Below are 24,917 nucleotides of genomic sequence, written 5' to 3'. Positions count from 1 at the left end.
AATCAGACTAATATTGTACAGTACACACCCCCTCAGTGACACAAGAAACACAGATTTTAGCCACTTAAAAAATGTCTCAACTCATAAAAGTCTACAATATCTTAAAAACATGTTCACGTCTTTGTTTCACTGCTAGACAAACATTTCCAACATTATTAACTGCTTACTCTCCTGCACCAAAGTCAGTGATTTTAGCTCACAGGGACACAGGTGCTGCTGGTCCACTGCTGCCTCGTGTGGTCACTCCGAGCAAACGTTTTTAAACACCGACATCACAAAACAACACGGCAGCAGTGGATGTGACATTAAAATGGATGATTTTCTCTATGGAGTTTGGTGCAGGAGAGTTTCAACTCAGCACAAACTGGAAAACATGATCTCCCAGCATGAATATACTGTATGATTAAGATGTTTTTATTAGGTGAGCTCTTTGTTAAGTGATTTGTTAAGTGTTTTTTCTTGTGTCTCATGTTTTTAGTGCTTGTCTGACATCAGATCCACTCATTTCCTCACAGAAGAAATACTGTAATACTGTTTTTTTTTTTTTTGTATTGTAACAATCTGAGACGTGTTCAGATAAGTGTGAGACTCACTCGTCGCTCGGCTCCGCCTCTGACAGGAGACAAAGTGCCCTCTTTATCTTGAGCGATGGCTCGTGGAACCCAGAGTCTCTGCCTCGGTTAATCTGAGAAGTGCTGCTGCTCTCCAGAGAAGAGACTCTGAAGATTCAGCTGTTTTTGTCAGTCTGACTGTCTGTCTGTCTGTCTGTCTGTCTGTCAGTCGTGAGCAGAGTCGTGTTGTGTGGAGGAAACTTCTCAGGGAATGTGAGGTGTGAAGCGACTCGTCTACCTGCCTCTGCAACACAAAACAAACACAACAACAACATCATCCAAACATCTTCTCTACATAATTACATGTATTACGGCCCTGTGTTTATGTTTAAATCCTCTTACATGTATTTACATTTCCCATTTATCGTCATCCTTCCACATGATTGCCTTAGCTGGCTGAGACGGATCATTGTTACAATAATAATAACTGACTTGGTTTTTTTTGTACAAATTTGTCATTTAAAGAAATGAAACGAATTGCTGTGGACGTGTGTGTGTGTGTGTGTGTGTGTGTGTGTGTGTGTTGTTCCCTTCATTTTCTCTTCAAAAAAACAGAACATTAACTCACCTTCATTTAGTTTTCTGTCAAACTCTGTGATGTTTGAAAAATGTCTTTAATCCTGGAATATTTACACATATACACACATAGTAATTATTATATATATGTTAATCATTTGTTTACTGTTGAGTTCTTGTTTCCACACAGTGGAATTTAATAAAAGAATTAACAAGATTATTAGATTTTCATTGTGACATGACCTATATATAAAAATGTATGACTTGTTTTCAGAGTTGCTACTAAAATAAAACAAACCTTTACAGATTATTAACTAATTACAAATTCAATTTTGAGTATTTTTTCTTGGTAAGAATTTGAAGAATACAATAATTGTCTACAGCTTTTATTTTTGGTGTTACTTGATTCTTTATGAGCCTTTGAGGTAATACAAGCCTTTTTTTTTTACACTGTCAAAATACTTACTGATTAGCATTTCCATGTCAATTAAACATTTTAATTCATATTTACACATACTTGTTTGCCATTTAAAGAACAAAAATTTACAACAAATGTACGTAAAGAAAATCAAAAAGCAGAAGCTGGAGAATCAAGACACAACAATACAGTAAAAAATTAATCATTTATGATAAACATGATTCAATTTGAGTGGAAAGAGTACGTATATGATATATTATAAAAATATCTACTTGTTTAAATTCAAAATAAAAACAGATAGTTACTCTTTTTCCGACTCCGTGTAGCAGCCGAGTGACTTTTCTGAGAAGGAAACTTAATGTTCCTATTATTCCGACTGTACGTGAATGCCTCTTACCACGTGCACGCGTCACATGACTCTAAGGCTCCTCCCCCTCGGCGCTCGCTCTTCTTCCGCATCTGCCTGGAGGAGTGTGTACATGAGTGACGTGTGTGTGTGTGTGAGAGCGTGATACATACATATGACAACTGTCGCTAACTTTAGCGGCTTTTCTCTCAGTTTATCGCGTGTTCTCGCGTTGTTTCTGTCGCTCGTTCGTGTTTGTTTGCGTGAAAATTAACGACGAGACGTTTTTTCTCTCTGTTCACGGAGAAGAAGAAGAAAAAACGAAGCGGGAGAGAAAATGTCTGACTGTTAGCTAACATTTGTTTAGCTTCAGGTGGATTAAACGTCACCGTGAGGAAGAGGAGGAAGAGGAGGAAGAAGATACACACACACACACACACACTGAGGTGAGTGTCACCTGTGTGCGTGTGAGAGAGAGAGGGAGAGAGAGAGAGCGAGAGACTGTCACCTGTGTGTGTGTGTGTGTGTGTGTGTGTGCGCGCGCGCGCGTGTGCGTGAGTGTATGTATATGTATATGTATATGTATAGGTGTGTGTTTGTTTTGTGTGTGTGTGAGACAGTGAGAGAGTCACCTTTGTGTATGTGTGTGTGTATAGGGGTGTGTTTGTTTGGTGTGTGTGTTTGTTTGCATTTGACTTTCTTAACTTATTGTTTTCACATGTTAACTAAATACAAATTAACTGAGCAGCTTTATTGACTTTAATTATATATTCACATATATATTACGTAGAATATTCTGGAAAAAAATAAAGAAAGTAGCATTAATGTAGCATGACGCTTACAGTTGTCAGTAAAAACAGATTTTAACGATATACACACCTGCATAAAACAACACCAGCATAAGTTTATTCAGTGTTTAATAACATGTATGTTGATTTATTTCATTATTAGTCTAACTTTTATCACAGGGAACTGACGTTTGTGAACCGCTCACTCTCCCTGCACCAAACATCACAGCACACAGAAATTGTTGATCCACTGCTGCCTCCGTCAGTGAGTTCAAAGTTTTATTAAGTGACTTCGGTGTAGAAATTCGTAGTTCGGATTTACTGAAGTGACACAAAGTGACCACACGAGGCAGCAGTAGAGCAGCAACTCCTGTGTCTCCATGAGCTAAAATCACTGATTTTCTCTATGGAATTTGGTGTGGGAGTATGGGAGGTTTACAAAGTGACACAAACTCAATTCTTCTGTTCTAAAAGTATATTTAACAGCGAAATAAAGCAGCAAACATACATTTTATATGTATATCGTAGACTTGAAATAGCATCTTCAGTTTTTCCATAATTTCACTGAGAAGATGCCTGATCTAACTCTGTAAACATGTCTGAAACCTTGTTTCCTGCAGCTTCTATGACTCGCCTCCGTCCCTGAGCAGACGATGTATCCGCCTTCTCGCAAGGACTTTGTCTCCCTGACACTCGGCGATCCGCACGGTAACGCATACAACAACGGTAAACACCGGAGACAGTCCTGCTGGAGGGTGAGTGCAGCACGGCCGCCGCCCTGACACGTGAGCCCCCGCGTCTGACACAGAGAGAGCTATAAACAAAGAGTGAGAAGCAGGAAACACAAGAAAATAGAAAAATAATAACCGTGAAGACCAGAGATGGTGCATTCTATTCACACCTGAAGTCAGAAAAGGACGTTGCCAGTCATGTATAAAGTACCTTAAAGTGATATTTTTACAGTAAAGGTACAAAAAATGAATTTGGTAGAAGTTAAAGTACACAATTTAGTTAAGAAATGTAGTAAAAGTACACAATTTAATTAAGAAAGGGAATAAAAGTACACGATTTATTTAAGAAATGTAGTAAAAGTACACAATTTAATTAAGAAAGGGAATAAAAGTACACGATTTATGTAAGAAATGTAGTAAAAGTACACAATTTAATTAAGAAAGGGAATAAAAGTACACGATTTATGTAAGAAGTGTAGTAAAAGTACACAATTTATATAAGAAAAGGAGTAAAAGTACAATAATTTATATAAGAAATGGAGTAAAAGTACACAATGTATGTAAGAAAAGGAGTAAAAGTACATAATTTATTGAAGAGAGGGAGTAAAAATACACAATTTATTAAAGAAATCGAGTAAAAGTACACAATTTATCTAAGAAAAGGAGTAAAAGTACACAATTTATTAAGGGAATGGAGTACAATTACGCAATTTATTGAAGAAAGGGAGTAAAAATACACAATTTATAAAAGTGCATATTTTTTTACCCTTGTTTTGTTGTCTTTGATGATTACCCTGCAGAAATGGAAGCAGTTGTCTCGTCTCCAGAGAAGCCTCCTCCTGTTCCTGCTCGCTCTGCTGCTCATATTCGGACTCCTCTCGTACCCGAGCCTCAGACAGCAGTGGAGAGGTGAACGACCCCAGACCACAAACCACAGATCGTCAGTTCAGACCAGGACACCGCGCTGATTCCTGAGTGTTTCCTTCTGTTTGTTTGTGCAGGTTTATCTGACAGTGAAGACTGGCTGGATCTGAAGGACTTACCTCCTGGAGTGAATCCAGTTCTGGGTCCAGCTGCAGCAGTGAAAGCCCCCGCTCCTGTGGTGGGTCCGCATCTGGGTCCAGCTCAAGGTCCAGAGGTGCCAGAACCCAGAGGACCAAACATCGCTGTCATGGCTAAGCCTCCGTTCAAGGTAAAGGAAGATGTTTGAGTTTGTATTTGCTCAAAAATGACTTAGTGTAATTGTTTAATTGTGCGCTTTGTGAGGCTGAAGCTTTTGTTTATGTGACTAACTCTAACCCTTAAAGGAATATTTCAGCTTACGGCTGAAGTTTGGACTTTGTGCTCTTTAAACAAAAGACTAGCATGATAAAATCTAAACTACCATAACTCTATGATATCTTTATATGTAACACTTAATCTCATTTTTAGACACTTTTTTTTTTTTTTTTAAACAGCAAAACAAGTTTTCTAACTGCTCACTCTCACACACCAAATCCCATAGAGAAAATCAGTGATTTTAGCTTGCAGTGACACAGGAGCTGCTGGTCTACTGCTGCCTCGTGTGGTCACTTTGTGTCACTGAGGTGATTCTAAATAAAGGATTTCAAACACCAAAATAAAAAAAGAAACATTTAAATTTACTGATGGAGGCAGCAGTGGATCAACAGTGTGCTGTGATGTAAAATCACTGATTGTCTCTATGGGGTTTGGTGCAGGAGAGTGAGCAGTTTACAAAAGTTACACAAACTTCAATTTCCAGTGGAAAACTTCAGATTTTGACTTAAATCTATTTTTCTTTAGTGCTCTCGTATTATTTAAATTACATTATACTAAAAGGTTTTTTCATAGAATTATTGATCAATAACGCAGAAAACCCCCCAAAAAACAGCCTGCTGTACTTTTAATGAATGCTGTACTTTCTATTTGCCCCTTTTTCTAGTTGTAGCTGTTTGTTTTCCACAGAAAAAGACATTTTTAAATATGCGAGGGCCCCCGGGTCTGCAGAGAGACGCAAACGCATCCGACACCGTCGCCGACGGAAGGAAGGAGCTAAAGGACGGAGGAGACGGTGGAGAGGACAAGGACAAGGACAAAGATAAGAAGATTGTCAGGTGATCACTTTGTTTTTCCCTTCACAGCTAAAACATGTGAACGCTCCGATCACACGACCGCGTTTCACTCTCGTCCTGCAGCTGGAGAGGAGCAGTTATCGAAGCCGACCAGGTCACAGAGGCTCCGCCCTCGGCCGTCCAGAAAGACGCTGCAGCGCCCCCTGCTGCCACTGTGTTAGTGGAAGGTCAGTGCTGGAATACGGATGATGCGATATCGCTGTTTTTTGTAAAAGACTGACTTGATTAAATTAAGATTGATAGAATATGTTTAACACTTAATCTCATTGTTAGACACTTTTTAAAAAAAAAACAGGAAACCTAGTTTTCAGACTGCTCGTTCTCCTGCACCAAATCCCATAGAGAAAATCAGCGATTTTAGCTCGCGGGGACACTGCTGGGCTACTGCTGCCTCGTGTGGTCAGTTTGTGTCACTGAGGTTAATCTAAATAAAGGTTTTCAAACTCTGAAATAAAGAAATAAGACATTTGAATTTACTGATGGAGGCAGCAGTGGATCAGCACCTACTGTGTGCTGTGATGTAAAATCACTGATTTTCTCTATGGGATTTGGTGCAGGAGAGTGAGCTTCACTTTCCAGATGGAAAGGTTTGTCTAATGATGAGATAAAGCAACAAACAACAGTCTGAATTTGCACCTGCTTTTACCGTCCCAAAATTGAATGGGAACAAACTTCAGACTTCACAAAAACATTCACCGTTTGTTCTTTCAAAAACTCCCAGAACGACAAACGTACAGATGGAGACATAAAGGTCAAAAAATGTCCCCGTATATATATATATATATATATATATATATATATATATATATATATATCACGTACACGTCCTGGTCGCGTTTGTGTTTGTGTCTAATCTGTTGACCCAAGGTGGAAAGTGACCTTTAAACCGACGCACGCACACACACACACACACACACACTTGCTTCACTGTGACCCCTCATATGTAAAGTTTCCATCATTAGAAGTGTGAATAACGGAGGATGGAAGAGAGGAAAAGTCCAGACTTTTCATTGTTATCGCTCTCTTTCAGTCCACTCATGGAAATTTCCCCCTTAAATAGGTTCTATAAAGTGGTTTTTGGACAGCGCGCTGCTGCTGCTGCTGCATTAGGAAAAACTCCCATGTGCAGCAGCAGCAGCAGGATGAACACAAACCTCAGAAATTCATCCTGCTGGAAATAATCACTCTTCACTGCTTCCTACAGGAAACACAGGCTTTCAAAACATTGTTTTTTTGGTCACTTTGATTTCTTGTGCGTCTCCTGTGTAGTTTCCCCTGGCAGAGTGGACCGAGTGGAGGCCGTACGTGACGCCTTCAGACACGCGTGGAAAGGCTACAAGGAGTTCGCCTGGGGCCACGACGAGCTCAAACCCATCTCCAAGTCTTTCGGCGAGTGGTTCGGACTCGGGTTGACCCTCATTGACTCACTGGACACCATGTGGATTCTGGGCCTTAAAGAAGGTTTTCTACATCTTTTTTTATTTCTCTTTGTCTTAGCTCAGGGTGAGAATCGCAGGGTAGCTCACAATGTAGATAATCTGAGATAATCTGATTCTATACCTATTCAAACTGTCGATAAGAACTGATAAGTTGTTTGGTCCAGAAAATGTCAGAAAATGTTGATGATTGTGTTTCAGAAACCTGGAAATGATGATAATTATTCAGTTTTAATGATTTACATTTAAGAAGCTGAACAAAGTCAGAAAACATGATTGATTTATTATACAAATAGATTAATAATCAATGAATTGTTGCACAATTTCACTTTTTACTGTCCGATACCAATACTCTTATTGAGTATCAACCGATATCGACATCACAAATTTGTTTGTTTTTCGACCAATCTGATATCAAAAACTCACGTATCGACCGATACTGATATCACAAACTCAAGTATCGACCGATACCTACATAACAAACTCAGGTATCGACCGATACCTACATAACAAACTCAGGTATCGACCGATACCTACATAACAAACTCAAGTATGGACTGATACCGATGTAACAAACTCAAGCATCGACTGATTCCGATGTCACAAACTCGCATATCTACCGACATCAAAAACTCATGTATCGACTGATACTAATATTAAAAACTTGCATATCAACCAATACCAATATCAAAAAGTATCGACCGATACCGACACCAATTCTTCCTCCAATCTAATCCAGTGATTTTGACCAGTATCGGATTGATACTAATACTGAGTATGGTATCGGCTCATCTCTCGTTCTCAAATGTCTTTGTCTACAAATCTACCAGATTTCTTTGTGTTATGGAGCGAAAAAAACAGAAAATAGTTTCATTTAAGAAGCTGAAAGATCTTCTTAGACAAACTTGTAAGGAGTATTAAGAAAAACATATGAAACGACTGGCTATCAAAATAGTTAACGATTATTTGCAGCCTGAATATCAGCAAACACGTAAAGATCATGTGACTAAAACAGGAGTCTGGATAAGTGTCGATGCTAGCGTCCTCTACAGAAGAACAAAGTGGTCTTACAAAGAGTAAAGAACAGGATGTGGGAGTTTAATTTCTGTCACAGATGAACGGATGAGGTCTGGGTCACAAAACATGTTTTTATCCTCTTCAACATTAAAGTCCGTTAAAGCAAACAAACAAGCAACTGAATATTTATGATCCGAGTGTCACCAGAGGCAACATTCACATTATATGCTGACTTTTCTTATTTAAGATAAAACACTATCACAGGAGTTCACTGATCCCTGGAGGCAGAAAACATCTTTGACCCTCCGTGTTAAATAAATCACATGCTTCTCTCTCTCGTTGTCGTCCTAACGCTCAGAGTTTGACGAGGCAAAGTCGTGGGTGGACAAGGAGCTCTCGTTCAACAGGAACGTGGACGTGAACCTCTTTGAGACGACGATCCGCGTCCTCGGTGGACTGTTGAGCACCTACCATCTCACAGGAGAGCAGCTCTTTCTGGACAAAGCGGTGAGTGAGTGGGAGGTCTTCCATGACTTCATAGCTCCTCCTCAACGTGGGTGGGGTTGTCATAGCAACGGCTGCTGTTGCAAACTGCTGTGACGTGGTTTCATACGTGACACAAACTAGTGACTTGTAAACTGTTGTTTTGGGTGGAACTGAATCATTAGAGTCAGACACAGCCACTGATCGTGGTCGTGATTTGAACTCACGATCGCGGCTTTCAGCAGTGCTGTCTCTAAACACACCAGGGGACTCTGTTAAATATTTACATTTTAGACGTCACGCTCTTGACTCTACTCTAGATGTAGATTTTGGAACTTGAAGTAGTATTTTTAAGTCTTTTTAGCTGATCTACAGTTGGACATTGTTGGCTTTGATTCGGACGCCGTGCTCGTCACTCTTCAGTGACGACGCTCTCCGACCAACAGTCGGTCGACGTCACACTTTAGTATCGACTCAGCTCAACTGGAACCTCGTCAGAGCAGGAACTAAAAAACCAGCAGGTTCTATCACGGATGGAAAAGCAAAGAAAAACAGAGTAGAGCTGAGTCATGCTGGAACTGTATAATATGGACCCTTTTTAATTGTTTCTTTAACATATTGTTTTGTTTTACACAAGCAAACAACGCAACCCAAAACAACTATTAAAAATAAAACACATTATAATAATAAAAGCTTCTCAATACCACATTTGTTATGGCAGTTGGGAGAGTTTATTTAAGTTATCACTTTTCTCCTCGTAAACAATCCTCCACCACTTTCGCCCTGACGTCGCAATTATTTTTTCAAAGTGATATTTAATTCAAAAATCTTTATTTTGTCCCCACGAGGCTCACAGAGCAGTCAAAAGATAAAACAAATAATTAAAAACAAGCAATTAACGACTTAAAGTACAACTGCAGCATTGATTATTTTGTGTGTTTTTACAGGAACTTAACTTTAGAGAAGTTGTTTCAGCTTTAAAAGATAATCTTTACCTTAAAAAGTTAGAATTAAAACTGTAGTAAGTGACTTTTAACGATAAATAAATGCATATTAATGAAGTCTTATCAACTCCACACGACTCTCACTGTGTTTCTAATGGTGTATTTCCACTGGCTCGCCTCGGCACGATTAGGTTGCATTACCACTACAAAAAAGTACCTACTTGACGTGGGCGGAGTCATCACTACACGGCTGAGTGAAACTGCGGTGACTTTGTTTGATACGCCTCACACACACACACACACACACACACAGTGACTAGTGACTTTACACCAGACGTCTGTAGTTGTTGGAGATTAACCCACGTTTATAGGATTGTTAAGTAGTTTTAACTGATCTACAAATCAACACTGTTCGGATGGATTTCTGTCCACACGTCTCCGGAGTACAGCCTCCCACTCCACAGACTACAGCGGCAGCAGTCTGTGATGGCGCTCGTGATCGCCGGTGCTGTCCCTAAATACACCACTCCACTTTAAAAGACTCCTGTTAAATATAGAGGTTTCCCTGGTAGTTGTTGGAGATTAACCCACGTTTTTAGGTTTGTTAAGTAGCTTCAAGTGATCTACAGTTCGGCGCTATTCAGCTTGGTTGTGTGTGGGACGTCTCTTCCTGTGACGGGACTCTGGCAGCGGCCAGCAGTCTGACCAATCATCACATAGTACCTACTTAGCACACTTGGAACCTCGCTGGAGCAGGTACTAAAAATAGTACCTGGTACTACAGCTTTAAATGGGTTATGTACTACAGCTTTAAAAACGTTATGTACTACAGCTTTAAAAAAATTACGTACTACAGCTTTAAAAAACGTTACGTACTACAGCTTTAAAAACGTTACATACTATAGCTTTAAAAACGCTCCTTACTACAGCTTTAAAAACGTTACGTACTACAGCTTTAAAAATGTTATGTACTACAGCTTTAAAAGCGTTAAAAACGTACAGCTTTAAAACATTACCTACTACAGCTTTAGAAACACACGTACTACAGCTTTAAAACCGCAGCTTTAAAACGTTATGTACTACAGCTTTAAAAACATTACATACTACAGCTTTAAAACCGTTACGTTCTACAGCTTTAAAAACATTACGTACTACAGCTTTAAAAACATTACATACTACAGCTATAAAAACGTTATGTACTACAGCTTTAAAAGCGTTACGTACTACAGCTTTAAAACCGTTACGTACTACAGCTTTAAAAACATTACGTACTACAGCTTTAAAAACATTACATACTAAAGCTTTTAAAATGTTAAGTACTACAGCTTTAAAACCGTTACGTACTATAGCTTTAAAAATACAAATGTTTACCCCACAAACAGTAGATGTTTGTTATCTGACAATGATTTACATCCAATCACAGAAAGATCTCGGGTCCAGGTTGATGCCCGCCTTCAAAACTCCCTCAAAGATCCCGTTTTCTGACGTCAACATCGGGAAGGGGACGGCGCACCCTCCCCGCTGGACGTCAGACTCCACTCTGGCCGAGGTGACGAGCATTCAGCTGGAGTTCAGGGAACTGAGCCGCCTCACGCAGGAGCCGCAGTATCAGGTCAGGATCCACAGTATCAGATCCTGGTACCACAGTATCAGGTCCTGGTACCACAGTATCAGGTCAGGAGAAGCTGCAGTTTTGCTTGACTTAAAATCAGTCAAATCAAACAAGTGCAGCTTGAGATCACTCATGTGTCATCCAAGTGTTTTAATCCAAAATGTTGTGAATGTTCCAGAAATGTGATGTGTTTTGTTGTTGTTGTTGTTGTTGCAGGAGGTTGTGAATGAAGTGATGAGGCTGGTTCACAAACTGCCAGGAAAACACGACGGTCTGGTTCCGATGTTCATCAACACCAACAGCGGTCAGTTCTCCCACAAAGGAGTTTTCACTCTGGGAGCCAGAGCCGACAGTTACTATGAATATCTGCTCAAACAGTGGATTCAGGGAGGAAAGACCGAGGATGAGTGAGTGCACATTCACCACTTCATATTCTGTCATTCACTCATTAACACTCAACAACAACAACACACTGTCTCTTTCTCTGACGGTTAAAACCTTATTTCATGTTACAGCTTTGATTGGATGAGTCTGAGGAGATAGAGGATGAACTGAGGAGATAGAGCATGAGACTGAGGAGATGAGAGGATGAGACTAAGGAGGTGACAGGATGAGACCGAGGAGGTGACAGGATGAGAGAGGTGATGACAGGATGAGACTGAGGAGATGAGAGGATGAGACTGAGGAGATAAGAGGATGAGACCGAGGAGGTGACAGGATGAGACTGAGGAGATGATAGGATGAGACTGAGGAGTTGAGAGGATTAGACTGAGGAGATGAGAGGATGATAGTTAGATGAGAGGATGAGTGCTGATGCTCTTACACTCTTTTCTGTTCCAGAACAGTGAGTATTTTCAGTCATGGAGTGAATAAAGTAAATATTTAACACGAGCACTGACTCGTGTTCTTTTTAAAATCTTATGCAACTTTGTAGGTGAGAGCAGCAATAACTGACTCAAAGCCTGTCGAGCATTTATCAAACTAAACTCAATGTCTTCTGATGCTGGTTTTTAAACCTGCAGCAGCAGCAGCTCGTCTGCACCACGTTTACGTCACTGGACGTTTTCTGCTTAAATATATTCATGTTGAACCTGAAGAAGCTTTTGTGTGTGTGTGTGTGTCTGTGTGTCTGTCTGTGTGTCTGTCTGTGTGTGTGTGTGTTCAGTCTGCTGGAGGACTACATACAGGCCGTGGAGGGCGTGAAGAAACACCTGGTCAGACAGACGGGGCCGAGCAAACTGACCTTTGTCGGAGAGCTGTCTCACAACCGCTTCAACCCTAAGATGGTGAGAGTCTCACTTTAACTTCAATGTGTCAGAGCTGAGCTGATGAATAAAACAACAATAACAACAACAACAACAACAACAACAACAGCAGCTGAACGTGAGACGGTTGAGCCGCAGGAAAGACTCAGTGTCTGTGTGTCATAAAACATGGCGTACATTTAAAATCTCACCTGCGGGGATCAGTGTGGATCAAAACAGCTTTGATTGGGTGGTTTTTCTGACTTAATGAGACAAGTTTTGCTCAGTGAATGCAACACATTTCCAGGGACAGCAGTGTGTGTGTGTGTGTGCGCGCGTCTGTTTGGTTAAAGTGGACATATTATACCCTATTTCCCCCATTAAAATTGTTCCCTGGTGTCCTTATGAACATGTCAGTGACATGCCTTGGTCAAAATACCATAAGGATGAAGCAGTTCAATAACCCTGCTAAACCCGCCCCTTTCAGAACGCTCGGTTTTCGTGCATTACATTACATGTCATTTAGCAGACGCTTTTATCCAAAGCGACTTACAATGGAATAGAGTACAGTCAGCGAGGGGTGGAATCGAACTTGCGACCATTGCGACCATGATGTTTTTCGCACTTAGGGTACCGGTCTTAACCACTGAGCCACTCCACCCCGTGCATGGTCCCTTTATATGCAAATGAGACACAGGCAAACACACACCCACTTCTTCCAGGGGGTTTCTGATTTGTCCTCTTTACAGCGCTTTACAGCTCTATTCGTCTCCCCCTTCATCCACTAGTTCTCTGACAATATCAACATGGCAGCGTGCGCAGAAAACAGCGAGAGTGCCGTCACAGGAAGAGACGTCCTACATAAGGATCGAGCCGAACACTGCCGAACTGTAAATCAGTTAAAAACACTTAGGAACAGCACCGCTGATCACCAGCGGCGCGCGGCGAGCTGGATAAACTGCCGCTGTATGTTACAGTATCAGACCAGAGACTGTGCTCCGGAGACCTCGCCACCGCTGACCAGCTCCGGTGCTCCGGGCAGTTTAGGCAGCTCACCACTGGCGATCAGCGGTGCTGTCCCTAAGTATCCATGTCTCGTGGTCTGTTCCTGTGAGGGCACTCACACATACAGCGACAGTTTAGGCAGCTCGCTTCTCGCCACTCGCCGCTGGCGATCAGCGGTGCTGCACTCTGTGTCAACGCTGATCGTCTGCGGCGAGCTGCATAAACAGCTGCTTTATGTGATTGTATCAGACTGAGTCTGTGCTCCGGTCATGGAGGACGTACTGAACAAATATGTTTAATTAGGACGTGTCAGAATGGTCAGTTATGAGCTCTATGTGACCTTTTCTTAACAATGTGTGTGTTTGTACGTCGCTGACTAAATACTAAATACGTTTGCTGACTTTGTCCGGCACATTAGCTTCATATTTAAAATCCTCTGTAAAACACTGTGCTCCACTGTGCAGCCACCAACAGCACATCGAGTGTTTTATCGCCTATACTTACACTAAGGGGGACCACGAAAACATCACTGAGTATTCTTTTTCCACACTTTGGCGACTGGTAGGGCCTCCAGAGTCCCAAATATAAGTACTGAAATGGTTAAAAAGTTCATTTTGCATAATATGTCCCCTTAAAGTTTTCTACAGATTTCATTGTATCGTGGACCATGTATCACGTTATGACGTATCGTATTCACTGTGATTCCCATTCTTACTTTGATTGCAGTGTGTTACTTTGATTGCAGTGTGTTAGTAGTGTGCTGCTGTTTTCATACTCGGCAGCAAAAGGCTCAGATATATAGTCAGTCTGTCACGTTATGCAAAATACATCTCGATCTCTGTGGATATAAAGAGCTCAGTCAACGCTTGACAACTTTAAATCACCACTGACGCCGTTTATTTAAGCTTTTTCCTGCCAGCAAGGCAGCGTAAACAAAGCTCCTCTGTATTTTATCATAAACTGAGTCAGAACCCACTGATTTTACTCAACATTTAAGTGCATATGTTTAATTAAAATGCATCAAATGAACCTGTGAACATACATTTTCCATGAAAACGTCGGGTTTATCTTTTCAAAAATAATATTGTGTTACAAAAACGGCAGTAAAGTTGCCAGAACTGTTATAACAATATGTAATATGTGCATAATTATAATTATATGATAATATTCCTAGGATCACCTGGTGTGTTTCCTGCCGGGGACTCTGGCGCTCGGGGCCCACAACGGTCTCCCCGTGGACCACATGGACCTGGCGGTGCAGCTGATGGAGACGTGTCACCAGATGTACGTGCAGATGGAGACGGGTCTGAGTCCTGAGATCGCACACTTCAACCTGCAGGCCAGCGACAGCCGCGACGTCTTTGTCAAGGTCAGGATGAAAAGCCGAGAGGTGGCTTTTTAATTAATCATCTTTTAATTTGCCGGCAATAAAACGCTCTTTGATATAAAAATTAAGGTTGTTTTCAAGTGTGGTTTTATGAGACACTTGGATATTAGCTACTTATCGAAAGGCTCCTCTGTAAAAATGTACACCTGCCTAAGTCTACGATATCTTAAGAATAAATTGTCTCTGCTTTTTCTCAACGTTAGACAGAATTTTTCAAACAGAAAACTCAAAGTTTTTTAAACTACTCACTCTCCCACACAAAACACCATAGAGAAAATCACTGATTTTAACATCACAGTACACGGGAGTTGGTGATCCACTGCTGCCTCCATCAGTAAGTTCAAATATCTTATTTTTATGACTATCCGTCGTTCAGATTTACGTTAGTGACACAAACTGACCACACGAGGCAGCAGCAGACCAGCAGTAGAGCAGCAGCTCCTGTGTCCCTGTGAGCTAAAAATGCAGATTTTCTATATGGACTTTGGTGTGGGAGAGTTTATGTGACACAAACTACAGTTTCCCGCTGACATGAGGCAGCAACACATATTCATAAGATATTGTAGACTGACTTTCATTTTAATTCTGAGGCTTTTGTTCAGCGTCTAAAGTGGGTGATTCCTGGTTACTATTCATAAACTATTCACGCCGACACCCACACATGATAAAAACCCAGAACTATACCTTTTTTTTGAAGTAGCTGTTTATATTCCTCCTGTTCTTACCTTTTAGTTCAATCTCAACTCTTCGTTTTTAAATAGACGTTTTGTTGCGTCAAACTTTAAACACTGTATCTGATCTTTATTATTTTTCTTTATTTTTATGATTATAAAGTGTTTGTCCTTCAGCCTGCAGACAGACACAACCTGCTGAGACCAGAGACTGTGGAGAGTCTCTTCTACATGTACAGATTCACCAAGGACACCAAGTACAGAGACTGGGGCTGGGAGATACTGCAGAGCTTCAATAAGTATACAAAGGTACAGAGAGCTGACATCAGCTTTTCTTTAATCGCGTTTTTAATTGCACTTTATAAAAATGAGCAGTTGTACCTCTGTTTATGTCGCACGGCACACCTTTTTGTTTTGTCACACTCAGCTAAAGTTTTTACATGAATGTTCTGGTTGTTTTTAAGCCAGGTTTGCTACAAAAGACATATAATGTGTGAAAATGCAAATGTACGCAAATATCTTGCATATATTTTGTTCATGTTTGAAATTACTTTAAAACAGGTTAGTATTTTACTAAAAAAAGAGTAAAGATAAGAAAATATGTATATTGTGTATCTTGCATCTGGCACCTTCTGTGATATCTTCAGAATATATTTGCTGCTTTATTTCACCACTACGTTAAAGGAAATGTAAGTTTTTACCACTTCATAAACCACTCACTCCTGCACCAGAGCCCATAGAGAAAATCATCGTTTTTAGCTCATAGGGACACAGGAGCTGCTGCTCTACTGCTGGTCTGCAGCTGCCTCGTGTGGTCACTTTGTGTCACTTAAATAAATCCTAACAGGGGATTTCAAACAGAAATGACAAAAAGGACACATTTGAACTTATTAATGGAGGCAGCAGTGCATTGATTCTTCTGTGTGCTGTGATGTTAAATCACTGATTTTTCTCTATGGGGTTTGGTGTGGACGAGGTATCTCACACAACCACACTTAAAAAAACCTGAACTATGACTTTAAATGTGCTCCATCATACACTATAATTTTCTGCTTCACTGACTTGCTGACCAGACTTCTCCTTCTCCTCCTCCATCTCTTCAGGTCTCTGGTGGCGGCTACACATCCATTAACAACGTCCTTGACCCGGTTAATCCCGGACCTCGGGACAAGATGGAGAGTTTCTTCCTGGGCGAGACGCTCAAGTACCTGTTCCTGCTCTTCTCTGACGACGACGCCAACGCTGACCTGCTCAGGTTAGACAAGTACGTCTTCAACACGGAGGCTCACCCTCTGCCCATATGGCCGTCTCCGCCCAAGTGAAGGTCACGGTCGCGAGTAAAAGGTCAGGCTCTGGTTCGAGTCGTGGGGGCGTCCGGTCCGGACCGGACTGTCGTGACGGTGCGGTAAATCAATCCTGTGCTGTCCACACAACTGTGATACATTTACCACACGGAGGAGTTTATTTTTGAAAGGTTTCCTGTCAGAGCTGGTCTCTCCTGTCAGAGTTTTGTTTTTCTATCGAGGAGAAAAGGATGGAGCAGAAGAAAGTGGGCGTGGTTTGTTACCTCGGTAACCGGGAACGTTCTTGTAAGAGTGTCCAGGTTACGACGACGATCGTGTTTCTCCTGTAAGATTTTTTGTTCATCTTGTAAAGTAAAAAAATCCTAATTTCTCCTTGAAGCTGCGGGGGGCACTGTTGCTCAGCAAAATGTACATATACCCCACTCAGAAGACACACATTTAATCCCAGGTTTAAAGTTATTGACCCATTTAATCCCGGGTTTAAACGTGTGTTTTTGACCCATTTAATCCCGGGTTGAAACGGGTGAAAAGTGGAACAATTTCAGAGAATTCAATGATTTTATCGGCTTCAGCGTTTGTGAGAACATGAAACCGGAGTGAACGTGCTAATAATTTTTTCTTCGTCTGCGTCATTTCTGGCGGAATGCTACAACTACGCATCCATCTTCCATATTTATTTCTTTAGATTTGTTTTGGGGGTGGAGACTTGGGTGTTAAGCTCCTCCTACCAGATGAGGCAACGTCCGTGCCGGTGGCGTTGCAGCTAACGTTTGCACTTCTGATCGTAGCATTAAATGTAAATGAGGCTAACGTTATTACGCAGTTAAAGGGGAAAACGGGTTTGTGGTTTGATTTTTAAAGGTGCGTTCACACTGAACTGAATGTGAAGAGATTTATGTTGCGCTCTCATGCGACTACGGTCGGGTTTTTCAGCGTTGACGAGAAATCGCTTACTCGAGCTAAAGCTAACGATGTTCATAGTAACATGTGACACAAACACAGTTGTGCGAAGTCCCAGATCTTAATCCAAGTGTTCAAATTCAAATATTTCAACTCAAGTGACTGATGTAAATGTAATCTGAGTTTTTTTAGGGATTAAATGTCCCCTGTTGCGACTCATGAAACATTTATCTGTACTCTTTGCGTTGGCGGTGTAAGTTCGTCACACTGGTTGGATTTCTGCTTTGTAGCGCTGTTAGCGCTTTGATGCCAAATGTTTGAGCACATGTCGGCCATGTTGGCAGGAGAGTAAACGGTACAACATGGTATTACGTGACCGTGGCAGCTTTCTCGTCATTATGGGATGGTTGGGAACTTACACTTACACCGTCGCTTCGCTTATGACTTATTATTTCGGAGCAGGGATGGAATATTGGTCAGTATCGGTCTGATATTGAAAATCACTGGATCGGATATCAGACAGATAAAAATGTAAAATCTGATACAATCCAAAAATCTTACATATATGGCATGCTTCACTGTGCACAGACTGTAAAAATGTAAATAAAATCAGCAGAAGCTTTTATGCTGAGTCATGTTTTGGGCTCTTTATTTAACATTAATTTGTGACAGTTGTAGAACGACTTCGTTGAAATGACTCAGCACAAATGTGTCGTTCTCAGCTTCATTCTAAAATCATGTATCGGACTTTGTGATATCGGTATTCCGTCCCTATTTTTGAGTTAACGTTCCGATGTCCCCCCTCGTTCCCCATTGGATAACGCGTTAAAATGATTTATTTTTCGCAGAGATCACTGACTGCAGCTTTAAATTAAGCCGAATTATCTCCCGCTGGGTTCACACGGTGTTACAGTGGCTGGCATTGTTGCCTCACAGCCAGAAGGTCACCAGTTCATCCTGTTGTACTGTGTATGTTTGCCCGGTGTGTGACCCCGCCTCTGTCACCCTCTGTCAGCTGGGATTAACTTCCACAGAGCAGTAGAGAATGAATGAATGAATGAATGAATGAATGATCAGCTGTTTGTGTGAAGCTTCTCGCTCTGTTTTTTCTCCGTCGCTGACGATGAAGAGTCGTTTTAAAAAGCTCCGGTCGTTTCCACATGAAGTCATTTTTGAAGGACGACTGAAGAAACTCTGTCACGCCGACGCTGATCCCGTCGTCGTGTCATTTTTCTTCACACAGAAAACAACAAAAGCCATTTTTCCCCCACAACGTCATCACTGAATGTGCTCGCCTGTGCCTGAGATATGAGGTTGTTTTTTGTTTTAGTTTCAGCTGCTGCTGCATCATTTACGTTTGACTTGGTGACAGAATAACATAGATGTACATATCGTTGTGTAAATATTTTGAAACTGAATCAAACGTGTGCATCTGCTGATTTTTTTTTTTTTTTTCTTTTTTAGACGTATCGTCTATTATTTTTCCCTTTAAAATCTTTTCTAAATGTAGTCACAGTTGGTGACACTGCTGGTTTAAAACACACAGATTAAAAGTTAATCAATCAATCAATCAATCAAAAAAATAAATAAAATGTCCAGAAAATGTGACAGAAGCAAAGGAGGGAAAAATGTCTGAGAAAGAAAATATCATTATAACGAGGAAAATATTGATATTTTTATCTGATATTTTTCCTCCTCGTGTCAGTTCTACACCAACTCTCAATATTATCATAAATAAATATCGTTATCAAAATTATCATCATTAAAAATAAGCTATTGCTGCTTCTTCTTCTGTGATCAGCTGATGTAGCCGAGCTTCAGTGCAGCGAAAAGAGAGAGAAAATAAAAGTCGCAGACATTATCGCGTTCCTTAAAACTCACTTAAACATACACTTAAAAGTGAGAAAATGGTCCAAGTTAAGAATCACACACAGATGATAACAGAGGAACTGAGATTTTGCGGCAAAAAGTGCGACAGCCGTGTTTGATAACGAGATAATTTAATCTGAATTCTGTCGTTGACATACAGCTGGGCGACAGTTTATCTCGTGGTGTTTTTCCACATTTTTCATGGTTTCACAGTATATTACAGTTATTTTTCTTCTCACGTGAGAGCATTTGTTGTCGCCCCCTTACTGCGACGACTGTAGCTCGACAACATTTTTGCTTCATCACAATGTTTAAACCACAAAAAAACAAACACGGCTCCTCTGTATATTGATGGGACAATAAACTATATTATTGCGATAAAAAGCACTTGCGACAAATTTATCGTGGTGAATTGTTTTTATCGTAAATTCCACGTGAGTGACTTGAAGATCCGGTCCAACTCACCCACATACAGTCCGTGTGATTATTATTATTTTGTTCAGGATAATCGCGATAATCTGGACATTTTTGCTTATACAACAAATTTTGGAAAATTCAAGGTCCAACTTGAGCAAGAATTTTTGGTGGTGCAGCAGTGACAAGGTTCCCCCTACATCAGTGTTTCACTGCTTCATTTTTTGTAGCTATTTTGCTCATTGATTCATCATTTTTGAGTGATTTTTTTCCGATTTTTCAGAAAAAAAAGATTTCCTGGTTTCTTTGCTCTGTGTAACAAAGAAATCGTCACAAAATAAGAAAAACATTATTATTTCCACGTTGAGGAACGTTTTCTTGCATTTTATTGACCAAATCAAGGAAATAAGCTATTTATAGGTTCATCGGCTCTATGTAGACGGTAAAATTCAGTCAACGTCACTTTGATAAACATTCTTTTCTTTTCCCTTTTAAAGTTTCATATTTATGGTTTTTACTGCAGATTCTTTCCACATTAAATAATAATTTTAAAAGGAAAGGTTGTTAAAGGTTAATGTTGCGGTGGATTAAAGCGTAAAAGTAAAACAAGTGCAGAGACTTTAATCCACAGTTTTTACCTTTTAATGACACAGATCATGAATTTTGAGTTTAATGACGATGATGATGGTTTTCAGCTGTTCAAGAGAAGAAGAGTGGTTTTTTTTATTATATAAGTGGATCAATAAAGTTTCAATGCTACAAAAACAAATGAAGCACATGTTGTCGTGGCGCTTACTTCTCCATGACAACAAAGAGCCGCCGTGTTCGTGTTCATCAGCTGAGAAAACTGTCGTTTTTTTGTTTTTTTCTGCACAAACTGAAGAGTTTTGTCGTGTTTGCACCTTTAATGTGCGTTTGTTTGTAAACGTGTCTCATGATTGGACACTGGCGTTAGGACACTGGCGTTCGGACACTGATGATTGGACACTTAACGTTGGCTCAGTCCAAACTATTTTCCAGTTTTCAAAATAAAGGTTTTCAGTCAAAGTTTTTGTTCTGTGTTTTTCTGTAAAACCTTAGTTCCTCCACAGGAGAATTACATTTTTATACCACTTTATGTTTTACTTTATTCTCATTTAACAACTTTATTCTCATTTAACAACTTTATTCTCATCATTTAACAACTTTATTCTCATTTAACAACTTTATTCTCATCATTTTACGACTTTATTCTCATTTTACGACTTTATTATCATAATATTATGACTTTTTTTTTCAAGAGCTTAACTTTGTAAATTTATGACTTTATTCTCATAATTTTTTACATGTCATTTAGCAGACGCTTTTATCCAAGCGACTTACAATAAGTGCATTTAAACATTTGGGTACAAATAAGAGCTAGAAGTAAGTAAGAGCTTCAAGTAGAACAAACTATGAAGTGCTAGTCATAAGTGTGGTGTATACGTTTTTTTTTGTTTTTTTTTGTCGTCGTCGTCTTAGTCGAGGTAGAGTCGGAAGAAATGTGTTTTTAGTCGCCGGCGGAAGATGTGGAGGCTTTCAGCTGTCCGGATGTTGATGGGGAGATCGTTCCACCATTTGGGAGCGAGGACAGTGAACAGTCTCGAGTTCTGTGAATGCCTCTGCGATCCTCTCAGTGAGGGGGCAGCGAGCCGATTTGCCGGTGGAGCCGAGTGGGCGGGCTGGGGTGTAGGTTGGACCGGATCCGTTTGTAGCATGGAACGCAAGCACTAGAGTCTTGAAGCGGATGCGAGCAGCTACAGGAAGCCAGTGAAGGGAGCGGAGGAGCGGTGTAGTGTGGGAGAATTTTGGTAAGTTGAAGACCAGTCGAGCTGCTGCATTCTGGATGAGTTGCAGAGGTCATATGGCACACGCAGGGAGACCAGCCAGGAGGGAGTTGCAGTAATCCAAGCGTGAGATGACAAGAGCCTGGACCAGAACCTGTGCCAGAACCTGTGCCGCCTTCTGGGTTAGAAGAGGCCGTATCCTTCTGATGTTGTGCAACATGTATCTGCAAGATCTAGCTGTTGCAGCAGTGTTGGCAGTGAGGGAGAGATGGTCATCAAGTGTCACACCCAGGTTCCTTGTGGTATGAGAAGGAGTTACCACAGAGTTGTCGAGGGTGATGGTTAGGTCTGTGGTGGGAGAAAAAGAAACTCGGTCTTGTCGAGATTGAGTTTCAGGTGATGGTCAGACATCCACTGAGAGATGTCGTTCAGACAAGTGGAGATCCGTTCTGCTACATGTGTGTCGGAGCTGGGAAAAGAGAGAATGAGTTGGGTGTCATCGGCGTAGCTGTGATAGGAAAAACCATGAGAGAGAATAACAGAACCAAGCGAGTTGGTGTATAGAGAGAAGAGGAGAGGGCCCAAGACAGAACCCTGAGGGACCCCAGTAGCTAGAGGACAGGGTTCCGACACGGATCCTCTCCAGGTTACTCTGTATGTTCGGTTTTGAAGATAGGACGAGAGTAGGGTAAGTGCAGAGCCTGAGACACCTAGTTCTTGAAGGGAGGAAGTAAGGATCTGGTGGTTAACTGTGTCAAATGCTGCAGAAAGGTCCAAGAGGATGAGCACAGAGGAGAGAGAGGCAGCCCTGGCAGTGTGGAGTTGCTCAGTGACAGCAAGAAGTGCAGTTTCGGTCGAGTGACCTGCTTTAAAACCAGACTGAAGAGGATCAAGAAGGTTGTTCCGGTGAAGGTAGGAGGAGAGTTTATTAAAGATAGCGCGCAAGAAGAGAGACAGGTCTGTAGTTATTTACTTCAGACGGGTCAAGGAGGTTAGAGAAGATCGAGAAAAGTTTTTTGGGGTTAGAGAAAGAGGATTGAACTTTAGTCTGATAGAAAGATTGTTTGGCTGCAGAGATAGAGGCAGTGAAGGTGGAGAGGAGAGAGTGATAGGAAAGCAGCTCGTCCTCCATTTCCTTTCTGCTGCCCGTATCGTGGCTCTCTCAGCACGCACTGAGTCCGACAACCACGGGGCGGGGGAGGACTTACGAACCCGCCGCGAAGTAAGAGGACAGAGAGAGTCAAGAGAGGAGGACAGAGTAGAGAGGAAGGTGTCTGTGGCAGAGTTGGGATGCATGAGGGAGAAGGAGTCAGCTGAAGAAAGTGCTGATAGAACAGTTGAGGAGAGAGAGGAGGGAGAGAGAGAGAGCGAATGTTATGACGGACAAGTGCAATATCTGATGAGATGAGATCATCAGATTGGGAGAGTGGGAGAGAGTAGGAAATGAAGAAATGATCAGAGACATGAAGTGGAGTTACCTTGAGGTCGGAGGTGGAGCAGTTTCTGGTGAAGATGAGGTCAAGCTGGTTGCCAGCTCTGTGAGTTGGTGGAGAAGGAGCAAGTGAGAGAGAAAGAGACGAATGAAGAAGAAGTCGATGGGATGACTTCTCTGACTGGATGTTGAAGTCACCAAGAAGAACAAGTGGTGGGCAATTTGTTGTTACGACTTTATTCTCATTATGACTTTATTCTCACTCTACCACTTTATTCTCATAATTTTACAACTTTATTCTCATTTTACGACTTTATTCTCATAATTTTACTACTTTATTCTCATAATTTTACAACTTTATTCTCATTTTACGACTTTATTCTCATAATTTTAGGACTTTATTCTCACTTTCACTTTTATTCTCATTTTGACTTTATTCTCTTTATTCTCACTTTACCACTTTATTCTCATACTTTTACGACTTTATTCTCACTTTACTTAATTTTATTCTCATAATTTTACTTAATTTTATTCTCATAATTTTTACTTTATTCTCATTTTAGTTTATTCTCATTTTACTTTATTCTCATAATTTTAGGACTTTATTCTCACTTCTTACTTTATTCTCATTTTACTTAATTTTATTCTCATACTTTTACGACTTTATTCTCACTTTACTTAATTTTATTCTCATAATTTTACTTACTTTATACTCATTTTACTTAATTTTATTCTCATTTTTTTATTCTCATAATTTTACCACTTTATTCTCATTTTACCACTTTATTCTCATTTTACCACTTTATTCTCATAATTGTACAACTTTATTCTCATAGTTTTACAACTATTCTCATTTTACGACTTTATTCTCATAATTTTATAACTTTATTCTCATTTTACGACTTTATTCTCATAATTTTACCACTTTATTCTCATTTTACGACTTTATTCTCATTTTACGACTTTATTCTCTTTTTTTACTTTATTTATTCATTAATTCTTGTAATTTTATGACTTTAATCTCACGATTTTACGACTATTCTCATAATTTTACAACTTTATTCTCATTTTACGACTTATTCTCAGTTTACTTAAATCTCATATTCTCTGACATATTTTAGTTTAAGCTATCATGAGAATAGATTTGCCAATTTATTTTGCTGTTATACAAACTTTTCTAATGCTTTGTCATGTCATGTCATTTTAGCAGGCGCTTTTATCCAAAGCGACTTACAATGGAATTGAGTATCAGCCAGGGGCGGAGTTGAACTTGTGACCGTTGCGACCATGATGTCTTTCGCACACAGGGGTCTTAACCACTGAGCCACTCCACCCCTTTGTAAAACACTCACTCTCCCTGCACCAAACCCCATAGAGAAAACCAGTGATTTTAACATCACAGCACACAGGAGTTGTTGATCCACTGCTGCCATCAGTGACAAATTTAAATGTGTTATTTTGTGCATTCTGTGTTCAGATTCACCTCAGTGACACAGTGACCACACGAGGCAGCAGACGACGAGCAGCTCCTGTGTCCCTGTGAGCTAAAAACACAGATCTTCTCTATGTGGTTTGATGTGAGAGAGTGTTTCCAGTGTGTTTTGATCTTTATTCTGGTATTTCTCATTAAAGATTACAGCTTTGTGTCCTTCATGAATATGTATGTAGAAAAGTGTAATCATGAGAAATGTTGTTTCTGGTGAGATTCACCTGGAAGAGAATTAATTCCGACCAATCAGCAGAGGAGAAACACGTCGATCCGCCTGCACACAATCATCTCACCACTGATCCTATTAAAGTTTTACCAGAGTCAGGATTTAGTGCAGCAGACACATGGTTTACACTCAGATAT

At 40.5% G+C, this 24,917-nt stretch overlaps 1 protein-coding gene across 1 annotated transcript; it reads left to right on the top strand.

Annotated features, from left to right (window-relative positions):
* Positions 1–2,014: 2,014 nt before the first annotated feature.
* On the top strand, positions 2,015–18,176 carry man1b1a (mannosidase, alpha, class 1B, member 1a). Its single transcript, XM_044012826.1, has 14 exons — positions 2,015–2,337; positions 3,300–3,434; positions 4,211–4,319; positions 4,412–4,602; positions 5,376–5,524; positions 5,606–5,709; positions 6,812–7,003; positions 8,354–8,502; positions 10,846–11,034; positions 11,251–11,441; positions 12,200–12,320; positions 14,458–14,652; positions 15,519–15,650; positions 16,445–18,176. The coding sequence occupies exons 2-14, from the start codon at positions 3,333–3,335 to the stop codon at positions 16,661–16,663; spliced, it is 2,043 nt and encodes a 680-aa protein (XP_043868761.1). The 5' UTR covers positions 2,015–2,337; positions 3,300–3,332; the 3' UTR covers positions 16,664–18,176.
* The last annotated feature ends 6,741 nt before the right edge of the window (positions 18,177–24,917 follow it).

The sequence above is a fragment of the Solea senegalensis genome, linkage group LG21, assembly GCF_019176455.1.
Source record: "Solea senegalensis isolate Sse05_10M linkage group LG21, IFAPA_SoseM_1, whole genome shotgun sequence".
NCBI lineage: Eukaryota > Metazoa > Chordata > Actinopteri > Pleuronectiformes > Soleidae > Solea > Solea senegalensis.
Note: the sequence above shows the minus strand (reverse complement) of the source record. Positions and strands in the feature narration are given on the sequence as shown.

Bases quoted from the DNA above. Each gene is read 5' to 3' on its own strand.
- man1b1a (XM_044012826.1), top strand. From the start codon at position 3,333: ATGTATCCGCCTTCTCGCAAGGACTTTGTCTCCCTGACACTCGGCGAT. The intron at 4,320-4,411 runs GTGAACGACCCC...TTGTTTGTGCAG, and splicing joins CCTCAGACAGCAGTGGAGAG to GTTTATCTGACAGTGAAGAC. The intron at 7,004-8,353 runs GTTTTCTACATC...CCTAACGCTCAG, and splicing joins GATTCTGGGCCTTAAAGAAG to AGTTTGACGAGGCAAAGTCG.